This window comes from Hipposideros armiger, unplaced genomic scaffold, assembly GCF_001890085.2.
Source record: "Hipposideros armiger isolate ML-2016 unplaced genomic scaffold, ASM189008v1 scaffold_1942, whole genome shotgun sequence".
NCBI classification, from domain to species: Eukaryota; Metazoa; Chordata; class Mammalia; order Chiroptera; family Hipposideridae; genus Hipposideros; species Hipposideros armiger.
This window is the reverse complement of record NW_017733292.1, coordinates 41,905-54,034: the sequence shown is the minus strand read 5'-3', so window position 1 is coordinate 54,034 and position 12,130 is coordinate 41,905. Positions and strand designations below refer to the sequence as shown.

Sequence of the window (12,130 nt, the reverse complement as noted above, 5' to 3'; positions counted from 1 at the left end):
AGCCAATAGACTGTGCTGTGTGCATGATGGGCCGGGCGACCCCTTGTTTAATTAGATGCTCATTTCGGTACTTTGTTGAAATGAAAGTATATGACTGTTTAAGCTAATTATCTTTTTTGTACTCATGACAAGATTGTAATGTTTATTGTGGAATACATAGAAACTATAGATAATCAAAAAGAGAAAGTCATCTCTCATAGCCCCAGCCTACAGAGGTGAGCACTGTCGATTTTCGTCATTTATTGTTCATATGTGAGCATCTGTGTGTGTGTGTGTTGCGGGGGGGGGGTGCATGTAGAAATTTACCAACAAGGAGTCATACAGTATACTCTGTTAGATAAACTGCTTTGCGTCACTTACAATATATAGTAGCCTACAACAGTGGCTCTGCATTAGAACCCACTGGGGAAAGCTTGACAAATATTGACTTGGATTTAATTGGTCAGGGGTGAGGTTGGGCTACGGGATTTTTAGACTCTCCAGGGGGTTCCAAAGTACAGCGTTTGAGAGCACCTGCGCTAGAGCAGTATTTTCCAATAGTGACTTTGCATTGTATTTGCTGAAGGGAGGCACTGTAATTTGATCAATCTCCTTTTCTTGGACATTTAATTTCTAATTTTTTATCATGATAAACCACGAATTAGCAAACTTCTTCTGTAAAGGACCAGATAATGAAGGTTTTAGACTTTAGGAGTTATAAGGTCATTTTTGCCTGCTCATTTGCTGTGGCCTCCAAACTGACTGCCACATGGCTGTAAGAGTGATCATTTTCTTTCTTTTCTAAAAAAAATATTATTTTACTTCTTATAAAAGCTATACATGTTCATTGTCAAAATTTTGAAAATCCCAAATTGTTTTTTTGTTTTGTTTTGTTTTTTTAAAGATTTTTTGAGGGGAATTGGGGAATGGAAACAGCGCTAGGGAATTGGGGGAAGGGGAACAGACAAGTTGCTGTCCTTTTGTTCTTCAGTCTAGTTGTGGAGGACGTTGCTTCACTGGCCCAAGTTGGCACCATCATTGCGCTCTTCCCAGGCGAGGCAGATCAGTAACCGGCTTCTGGATGGCCGCTCACGCTGGCTGCTGGCCACACACAGTAGCCCATGGCAACCCACTGCAGCAGGGGCTGCAGCCTACGCCGTTGCTGGTGACTCAGCTCCAGGTTGAGCTGTTGTTCAACATCTTAGCTGCAGAGGGCAGTGTCCCTGGTCCTTACATGTGGGATCTGAACCAGGGCCCTCTGGTGTCCCAAGCCAGTTCTTAACCAACGTACCACTTGGCCGGCCCCCAAATTGTTGTTGTTTTTAATCCAGGGTATGTACACACCTACCCACTGAAAGTCTCTCGTGTACCGATGCCCACCTGCTCTTTAGCCTCCTCTGCTGACACTCTCCCTCACTGCCTCCCACCCCTGGGTCCCTGTGACTACAGCCATGTTCTCCTCCAGGCTTCTGAGCCTTAGCAGATGCTCTTTCCTCTACAGATGGCCCTTCTTGCCCGAATTCTCCTCAGCTGTCCTTGCCACTGTTCCCCCAGCATATGACACAGACCTGGAAGCGGCTGGGATCACTGGGATCCAGGTCAGTGGAAAAGGAAGCTGACCCACGCAGAATGCTGTTGGGTTCTTCTGCTTGTTCCTAAAGCAGCCCCAATCCTGCCTCTCACCTCTTCACATCCTCAAATTCCCCATGGTGTCTGAGCTACACAGGGAACCACGGACTCCTCCAAGCCTTGTCATTAGGGGTTGGCGTCTTGCTACGTTTTCCTGTTGTGATGACTGGCAGCGAGGCTGGTGCACAAATGGCCAATCCAGGAAGATCTTTCTCTTCCTTTTTTTTTTTTCCTCCAGGCATATTCTTTTGATTCAGGAAGCCAGATGCTTTGGAGTTTAATTACATGCTACAGTTGGAAGCACAGAATATAGGAGCTGGAAAGGAAGAACGTTATTATAAATAATAGCTACCAGCATTTAGTGAACACTTACTTTGTGCCAGGCACAGTGCCAGGCCTGTTTCCAGGCATTGCCTCATGTAACCTTACCAACAGCAGGCACTCTCATCATCCCTGTTCTACAGGGAAGGAAACTGCATCTGCAGGGAGGTTACAGGGCACTAGCCAAAGTGTGCTGAGCGGTACATAGTGGCAAAAAAATATTAGTTGGTGTTAGGAAAAAGGAGTTCCGTTGTTAAATTCTGCATCCTGCATCCTGCCAGGGAAATTCACAATGCACACCAACATAGTAAAGGCCCTGAGAAGTCCCGTAGTAAAGACAGCTGTTTTGGTCAGTGTTGCTTCTGTTGCAGGCCTCACTGAACTACTGATTCGGAAAGCTCAGGTTGGGAAAGGCATATATGACTCATGCTCCTCATTTATAGAGGGGTTAAGGGAGGTCCAGGCAGTGTTTCAGGCACAGACCGTGGGCCCCGTGCCCTCTGCATTCCACAGGAAACATACAGCAGAGGAAGGCAGGCTATGGCCCACCTGGCCCACTACCTGTTTTTTTTTTAAGATTTTTATTGGGGGATTGGGGGGATGGGAACAGTGCTGGGGAGTTGGGGGAAGGGGAACAAACAAGTTGTTGTTTTGTTCTTCAGTCTAGTTGTGGAGGACGTTGCTTCACTAGCCCAAGTTGGCACAATCATTGCGCTCTTCCCGGGCAAGGTAGATCAGTCGCTGGCTTCTGGACAGCCGCTCACAGTGGCTGCTGGCCATTCACGCTGGCTGCTGGCTAGTACGGTAGCCCATGGCAACCCACTGCCACAGGGGCTGCAGCCTCCGTCGTCGCCGGCTCACAGCAGCCCAGCTCCAGGTTGAGCTGTTGTTCAGCATCTTAGCTGTGGAGGGCAGTGTCACCGGCCCTCATATGTGGGATCTGAACTGGGTGGGGCCCTCTGGCGTCCCAAACCAGTTCTTAACCATCGCGCCACTTGGCCGCCCCCCCCACTACCTGTTTTTATAAATAAAGTTTTATGGAAGGTTATCTGATCTAGTCCCCTTGCTTTACAGATGAGCAAATTAAGGTCCAGAAAGGATGGCTGACTTGTTCAAGGTCATAGCCAATTAGTGGCAGAGGCAGAAACAGATCCCAAATCTGTGAAATCCAGGTATTCTCTAAAACACACATTGACAGGCAGCAGGAGGGGGGTTGGGAAATTCCATACCTGTGATATCTATCTGAGGCCTTTTACCTGCTGCTCTGGGTAAAGCCCCCTTGGCCTGAACTGCCGGAGGGGGGGGGGGCTTTCCTGCTCTCTATCTGTCTCTCCTAGGGGCCTGAACAGGGCAATCCATTTTTATTTAGATTCTGTACCAGACGCAGGAAAACATTATGAAGTTTGCCCCTGTGAAATGTGAGATCGTTTGGACAGGAACCTGGAAGAAGGCAACCTTTGCCCGTTCCAGGAAGAATTTGCCAAATGAATAGTGTGAACAGGAGCCTAAAGGAGTTGTTTTAAACCACTACAGAAAATATTGGGTTGTCGGAAAAGTCATGACGTATTTTTTCTGTTTTTCATCGCAAAAATGCGTCATGACTTTTCCAACAACCCAATAAATTGGGCCCCCTGAAGTATGCTGTCTTACAATAGTCATATTTACATTTTTCGTGTGTGTGTGTACAGTTGAATAAGCAAATCGAATCATTCTTATATCATCATTAAAACAGCTCATGCATCAAGTATTGCATTAAACTTGTTTGAAATGTGAACAACTTAAAATATCTACAAATGTAAATATTTTAGTTCAGGTAGGTCTATCCAGCAAGTGCCAGTAATTAGGGAGGTTTTATTCACTTCTGAATATAGGGCAGGGAGGTACCTTACTGACCAAGCAAGCCAGAGAGCTAAAGGTTCAACTAGAAACAGCTGTGGGGACAGTAGAGCACAAATGGTAGCCTCCAGGTAGAGGCTCTTCCTGAGGCGGCCAGAATGCCCAGATGGCCTTTCCAGAGCTGGGAGATGCAGACTTGTCACTGAGGTGAAGGGTAAAAATAGTCCTGTGTGGGTGGCAGCTGGGCCCAGAGGCCCTGGCTTCCTTGTCTTTAGAGTAGGGAGGCAGCCCAGCTGATAGGCTCCTGAGGCCTTGCCCAGGGCTGGGGTGGGGGGATTCTTTCCCTAACAACGAAGCAGCCCCCCCCCTCAGAAACGGGAAGTCCTAGAAAGAACTTGGACTAGGTTAGAAGGCAGCTAAGGGCCTAAATCCTGGCTGTGGCACTTATCAGCTCTGTGACCTCAGGCAAGATTTTCCTGAGGACTCCCTTTTCTCATCTGCCAAATGGAGCTATTGATTTCTGTCTCTAAGGCTTAACTGTGAAGATTAAATCATGATAGCTAACATGTTTCACTCTGCAACCTCACTCTCCTGTCCCTCTCCCTACCACCAGTTGCTCACCTGCCAGCACGTTCTTCAAGAATAACTCTGAGGGAAGCCAGCTGCTATGTCAAGAGGACACTCATGCAGCCCTATGGGAAGGTCTAAATGGCCAGGAACTGAGGCCTTGAGACCACAGCCCTGTCAGAGGGTTCATGCTGGAAACCAATCTGCCAACCCCAGCCAAGCCTTCAGATGGCTATGACTCTGGCCAACACCTTGTGAATTTCCCAGAGGGGGATGCAGGGTGCACTGTTTAACAATGGAACTCTTTTAGTAAATTTAGCACATATTTATTATCTCACAGAGTTTCTGAGGGCCAGGAATCAGGAAGCAGCTTAGTTGGGTGTGGCAATGAATGACAAATACACTTATCTTTCAGGGTTATTATAAGAATTAGGAGTTAATGCACATCAAACAGCAAACAGACTTGCTGGGACCAGTGGCTCCAGAAAGAGCAGAAGGGAGAGCAGGAGGGAGCATCGGTTAGGGAGCACTGGGCTGGGTCCGGGCCAGGCAGGCCCCCTCCCCACCCCCCAGCACTGGGGAGGAGTATGAGAGACTGAATATACAAACAGAAAATGGCCAGACCATATATAAAAATAGAATTCTGACCTGCAGCAACAGCCCAGGAAGACAGACCACAATTCCTGTAGCAATCAGCCCAAATGGCCAGCGCTTGATCAATGACTGACAGCTTCCCTAATTTTGCTCGTTCTCCTAACATAGGACAACCTGGAGAACATCAACTATGCTGCCCTAACTAATCACATGGGATGCCTCGCTCTGCGTTAGCCCACCTCCAGCTTCTGCCGGCCGACAGCCTTAATCAAGCCAAACCTGAAGCCCTCCCTTTTTCCCACCATAAAGCTTCCCCACTCCTCTGCCTGCCTTTGAGTGTCTGCCAAACTCAAATGATGGTAGCTCTCTCCCTTGCTCTATAGCAAGTTCTGAATAAATAGCCTTTGCGTGTTTTTATTTGGGCAGTCTTTGTTTATTTCCACAAGCCCAAGTTCTCTCTCTCCTTTTCTGCTCCCAGGTAATGGACAACATCTCCCCCCCCCCCCCCAGGTATCCAGCTTTGGAACAGGACAGATCTGGGCTCAAACTCTGGTTCTGATGTTTAACTAGCTGTGTGGCCTTGGGTAGGTCAACTACTCACTCCGAGCCTGTTTCCTTATGTCAAGGGGACAACCCAGTGGAACCCAAGGGCTGGTGTAAGAATTGAATGAGGGTGTATATTTAATGTACTGAGCATATTATTATATGTGCTTAATAAAGGAAAGGCCAACCATCAGCCTCCTCACAGCCTCTTGTGGAGGTAGACAGGCCCTTCCACCCCACTTTTATTCACACTTCCCTTTTCTGGGCAGTAGACAGCCTGACCTCAGCTGAATGGAGTCAAGGGCATAGGCTCCAAGTCCAGGGTATATCAAAGGTCAGACGTTGGTCTCAGGAGAAAGGTGGACATAACTGGGCATTTCTCTAAAGAAATCCAACTGGTCAAAAGTAGAGGACAAATGTCTGGGCCAAATACCTGTTGCCATCCTGTTCTATCCTGGTTCTGAGGGGTAGTCAGAGGAGACTGTTGCCCAGAAAACTCTGTGTGCCCCTGTGCCAGGCTGCTATTCCCGGGACTGAGGAAGGTGAGTCCGTGTGTGTGCATGTGCATGCACGCATGTCTATGAACGGGCGTCAGTTTATTCATCTCTAAAATGAAAATTTTAATAGCTTCCCAGGACAGATGCACACACATGAATCAGTGTTCTGCTAATGGTGGTGGGGGAGTAGCTTTGAGATGCTCAAGTGCTGAGGACATTCTGAATCCCCTCACTCCAATTTGCCAAGCCTTTCCCACCCACGGTGTCTCCCTCCACTGCCACCACTGGAATCCAAGCCTCCAGCCAGTGTCTTTTGCTTGGACTATTGCAAAAACTCCTAAAAGCTTTCCTTTCACAACAATCAAAGAATGCAAATTAACAAAGGTGAGAAACCATCCCCAATCCCATAAAGTCAGGCAAAGATTTTTTTAAAATAATGACAATAACCAGGATTGGAGACAATACCCCCTTCCCGAAAGGGCTGAAGTGTAAACTAGGACATTTGTGGAGAGCAATTTGACAGAATATAATTTTTTGATTCTACGTGTCCATTTTTCCAAATATAATCTAAATTTTTAAAATAACAGTTTCTGCTCAAAGACTGTTTCAAGGCTCTTTGTAGTAATATTGTTCCTTATGCAAAAAAAGGCGAACAACTCAAATATCCCAAAATAGAGGCTTTGGTTAAATTCATCGTTGGAGTTTATACCTTGGAAAGCCATTCCCTCATTAATACTATGTTGCAGCTGAGTAGTTCTCCAAGTGCATTGCCTGGCCATTTGTTAGAAACACACGTTCTAGGGCCCCAACCCGGACCTACTGATTCAGAAACGCTGGGCTGGGCCCAGCAATCTGGGTTTCAAGAAATCATCCAGCAATTCAGAACCACTGCTGTAGATGAATAAATATTACTATGAATTCAGAACCACTGCTGTAGATGAATAAATATTACTATGAAAAGATACACTGTTAAATGACAAACGGTTACAAAAGAGCATGTACAAAAGAGCATTACGAACAGGACATTCCTATTTCGAGGACATGTATATAGAGAGACGCACAGAAAAAGGCCAGGACAGATTTTTGTACTAAGGTAGTAACATAGACATCCTCCGGGCAGTAGAATAATGAGGTTCAACATTTTTCATTTTGCTAATCCATACTTTCTAACTAGTTTACAAAACAGGAGGGGAAAACCCCCCAATGACTTAGATTTTAAAAATCAAATGGGACAGGGAGGAGGTGGGGGAAGGGGAAGAGACGGGGAAGGGCGGCGCAGGACCGGCAACGCTGGGTGGGGGTCAGCTACTCCTCTGATGTCTAGGATGAATTACTAGGACTTAAATAAAGAGAGAAGAGGTTTAGAACAGACTTAAGGAAGAACGTAACTGTTTAAAACACCAAATTCCGGAATGGACGCCTTGGGGCGATTTTTCCAGCTCAGAACAGTCCGCGGCTGCTCAGATGAGGTCGACTCGCAGGCCCGAGGACCCAGCTGCCGGTATCTCCTGACCCCTTCCTGTTTCGGGGCTCTGGGGCTGCTGCAGGTCCTGGGGCTTGGGGGAGGGGCGGGTAGGAGACGGGGCGGGGCTGTTGCTAGGGGAGGAGCGGCGGGGCGGTGGAGCGCTGCAGCAGGCGACCACGACCCACGCTCCGCTCTCCCGCTTAGTCTCCCGCGTCGCCTGTTGCTGGTTCCTCTCGGCCGCCGTTTCGCGCAGGGACAGACAGCCCGAGAGGGGGTCAGGGAGCGGGCATCTTCCGTCTCCCGCCTCTCCCCGCTCACAGGTGGACGCGAGTGTGTCCCAGCGCGTGGACGCCAGTGAGTCCCCCGGCGCGCCCCAGAACGCGCGAGCCAAGACTTCGGGCGCGGAGCGGCTATGAATGGGACCTTCCTGAACCACAGCGGTCTGGAGGCGGCGGGCGGCTTGGGCGGCGGCGGCGGGGCAGCCCTAGGGAACCGCAGCCACGGGCTGGCCACGTGGCTAGGCTGCTGCCCCGGGGGCGCGCCGCTGTCCGCCAGCGATGGTGTCCCCGCGGGGCTGGTGCTCGATGAGCGTAGTCTGTGGGTGTCGCGTGTGTCTCAAATCGCCGTGCTCTGCGTGCTGTCGCTCACCGTGGTCTTCGGCGTTTTCTTCTTGGGCTGCAACCTGCTCATCAAGTCGGAGAGTATGATCAACTTTCTGGTGCAGGAGCGCCGGCCCTCCAAGGACGTGGGCGCGGCGATCCTAGGGCTGTACTGAGCGCCACCTGGGCCCGCCCTCGCTGGAAGGACACGGAAATGGGAGGCCAGGACCCTCGACCCCCTCTCGGGGCTCTGAGCGAGGGGCAACGACTTGCCGCGGGCGCCCGGGTCCGGGACACTGCGGGACTCGAGGCGGCGGCGCGGGAAGGGACTGTCACACCTGGCTCCGTCCTGTGTGCGCATCAGCGTTGGGGAAAGGGGAGAAGGATGGGGGTTCTTAACCGTTTTTTACAAAATAAGTTGGGCGGGATGGGAGAAGTTATGAGATGCAACTTGGGGCTAAGGTCACTCGCATGGTAAATTTGTGTATATGTAGGTAGGGTGGTGTGGGGGCGAGATACAGCAGGGTGGTGGGGGCGAGTTGTTGACGAATCCGAGTCGCAGAGCTTGTGGGCGACTTGATTTTGCATTTGAAAATAAATCTTGTAATAAAACTGCAGCCGTCGGGCTTCTGGCAGCTCCCCACCGGAGCCTCTGTGGGGTGTGTGTGGGGTGTGTGTTTGTGGGAACGGGGTGAGTGGGAGGTGTGTATCCTAGCAGCAATCGCTTTAAGCTGGTCACTGGACACCTGGCCACAGGACTGGGAGCCATCGGGCGTTCCTGAGGTCGGTCTCCCAAAACGGAGAAAAGGAACCGTTTTTCTACACTGACAGCCAGCCAGCCACGGAGGCGCAGGTCCTGCAGGACCGCAGCACAGTTGGTGAGATTAATTAAATCACTGGGAAATTTGATCTATTCTGTGAGATGAAAAAAAAAATCAGTGACTTGCGTCCCAAAGGGGAAAACAACAAAATTAATACATTAGGACAGTGCACAAATAAAATTTATTTTAGGGGGAACTAGAGCTAGTTAAAAAATTAAATTATAGTGCCCAAAGCTCCATTTCAAGGCTCGTTTTGACCCCACCCTTGTAGAGGGTAGGTGAGTAGATTCTGAAGTGTCCTTGGTTTGGGGAGGTGGATGAGGGGGCGGTAAGCTTGGGAGAGGGTTTTGTGGTCAGGATCCAGGACATTTAAAACGGTGAAAATGGCCTCCAAATGCTGTGTGTTTAGAAATTGGGAACCTCTCATTATAAGATGCCCCCTGCTGACCAGAACCCTGGCACCTCTTGTATGTAGGTGTGGAATTTCCTTAAAACTGTGTTAAACTGTAAGAACCTTGGTACTCCATGGCCAAGGGGGAGCAGGTGGCTCTGCTGTCTGCAAGTGCCTGGCCTGGGGGCTGAAACTGGGGGTAGGAGGACAGGAGGAAAGAAAGCTGGACTTGGGATAGCCTGTGTACACATATCCCCTTAGCCCTAGTGCCAACCCCACTCTGGCACCCTGGTGCTTGGAAGATTTTGGGGGGAGAATTCTAATGCATTTCTCCCTTTGCTCTCTTTTGCCACGGATGGAAGTGAAGGTTAATGAGAAGGAAGAAGGCTGAGCTTCACTTGGCTTTGGGAAGAGGGGGAAAGGGAACACCATCATCTCATGTCTTCAGCAGTAGTTCATAGAAGGGGGCAGTATCTCAACGAAAGCATAGATGGTCACTGACTGTGAAGGATCCAGGATCTTCCTGGCTCCTGAGTCGTCCTGTGTAGTCAGAATCATCACCGTCAGGATGTGTCCCCTTCCCCCATCCCCACACCCCACCTCAGCCTCAGACAGGGGAAGAGTTTGTCCAGTTAGGACAGGCCAGTAAAGGCCAGGGGCCAGAGACCACTTGCAAAGTGTTTATGGTGCAAAAGTCCCAATGTGGAGAATGTTCTATTGACAGTTTGGTGTCACTTGCACGTGGCCCAGCCTGATCCGGAGAGAGCAGCCTTTAATGATTTGGGCAACCTGGGTATCTGGTTTCGTGTAGCACAGGTGGCTGGAGCCTGGGCTGACCCAGTGGCCTGAAGAATGCGGCTCAGACAAACTCCAAATCACCAGAAAATGGGAGTTTCAGGAGGAACAGGAACTTAGACACTGATTTCCGGCTAACCAATTTAGAATGAACACTATGAGAAGTTTCTTTCTTGCTTTTTTTTTTTTTTTTAGCTGAGCCATCCTGTCACCTGTTGGCAGCTCAGCGGCAGCTCAGCTCGGGCCGGGACTCGAACCGCTATTGCTCAGAGCTCGCACTCTTGAGCGAGCTCTTAACCAACTGAGCCACTCGGCCGGCCCCGGGAAGTTTCTTATAATAAAATGGATCTGCTGCTAATTGTGACTGGGGCAAGAGTATCAAGAGTTAAGTTTTCTGAATTGGCTGAAATAGGAAAGCCTGAGTAGGAAAGCTATGCAGGATTTTCTCACTGTAAAAAAAGAAAAAGGACAACAAAGACACATCTGTACTAACATGTATGTTTGTGACCTCCATCCCATGACTAGTACACCCATGTGCACAAGTCTGCACACCTGGGCACACTCAGGGGCACCTGGGCATACGCAGGGTACCTCATGCATGCAGGTACAGGCAAAGACAGGCTCAAGCCTCAAGGAGGAAATCCGCAAGTGCGAGTGGGGTCCTAGGAAGGGATGGAGGGTGAGCTCACACTTGTAGCCCATCTTGCTTGTCCCCAAACCCTGATGTCCTGCAGTGTGTTTACCGATCTGTCTTATATAAACCACAGAGGCAGGGTGAGCACACAGAGTTACATAAGAGCTGATGAGTCAGTGCTCCAGGGCAGAGGCCAGACTGGATCAGAATCCTAAACCCGGGGCTTAGGGTGGAAGAAGAAGGGGCCTGGTTCTCCAAAGCCCACCCCCCATCCTGAGGCTGGAAGAGCTCTTCCAGTGAGGCCTGCCCAGGAGGCAGGGGCCAAATCTTGGAAGGTACTACATTCACAAGCGACGTCCTGGACCCTGGTCATTGAAATCCTAGCTGCTCTGCTTCCTAGCTCTGTGACTCTAGGGAAGTAATTCAACCTCTCTGTGCCTCAGTTTCTTCATGTATAAAATGGAAGCAATAGAACCCATAGCTCCCATGAGATGATGTGTGTCAAGTTGCCAACAGTTGCTGACATGTAATAGACACTCAATAAAAATAATTATGTATTATGATTATTGTTATTTTTGTTGATTATATAAACGCTTTCCCAGCAAATATATATTTGTTTCTCTGAAATGGGATCCCTGGACAGAAAAATAGTATTTCATATTTGCAAAGCATTTTGTAGTTTTCAAGCACTTTCATAGGCAGAACAAAGATAATATCTTGCATATGTAATGTGCCCAGCACTGAGCTCCCACACTCGAGAGGAAGGTTTCATTACTACTCCCATTTTATAGATGAGGAAACTGAGGATCGAAGAGATTGTCTGAGGTCACACAGCTAGAAAGGAGACTTCGATTCAAGCTCTGGCTGTGCCACTGAAAAGTCATGGAGACCAGGTATTTGAAGGCCCTAAAAAATATGAGGAAATGGGCTACCACCCCTACATCCCCGGCTCTCTACTGACTTGCCATGTGAATTTGGACAAGTCACTTCTGTCTGTTCCTGAGTTTCCTCCCATGAAAAATGAGGGGGCAGGACTAGGTAGATAGTCTCTTAAGATCATTCCAATACTTTTCTCTCCCATTACATTCTTTGCCTTGCTGGGCAACCAGCCTCCCAGGTAATGGGCCAGCTGACCTGTCCGTGGTGCTAAACATTGGCTGCTGAACTCCTGAGCCATGGCCTGCTCTCAACCCATCCTGGCTGTTCTCAGCACTCCTGGACTCAAAGTGACCACCATCAGGAGTCTAGGGACCTCTTTGCAGCTAGAGAGGAAACTCCAGAGGGTCTTGGAGGTCAGAGAACACTGGAGAAGAAATTTGGAGATGTGGTCCTAGCCTTACCTTGACACTGGCTCTCAGTGGGTATTTGATGAAGCCACACCTCCTCTGTGGACTTTATCTTCTCATTATGAAACTGAGGTGGGGACTACGATGATCCCTAATACCTGAAGGGCCCAAGA

At 49.2% G+C, this 12,130-nt stretch overlaps 1 protein-coding gene across 1 annotated transcript; it reads left to right on the top strand.

Annotated features, from left to right (window-relative positions):
• Nucleotides 1-7,555: 7,555 nt before the first annotated feature.
• Nucleotides 7,556-10,227, top strand: RPRML (reprimo like). Its single transcript, XM_019634789.1, has one exon. The coding sequence runs from the start codon at nt 7,844-7,846 to the stop codon at nt 8,204-8,206; it is 363 nt and encodes a 120-aa protein (XP_019490334.1). The 5' UTR covers nt 7,556-7,843; the 3' UTR covers nt 8,207-10,227.
• Nucleotides 10,228-12,130: the final 1,903 nt, after the last annotated feature.

What these genes read in the sequence shown, in the direction of transcription:
- RPRML (XM_019634789.1), top strand. Translation starts at nt 7,844, where the DNA reads ATGAATGGGACCTTCCTGAACCACAGCGGTCTGGAGGCGGCGGGCGGC.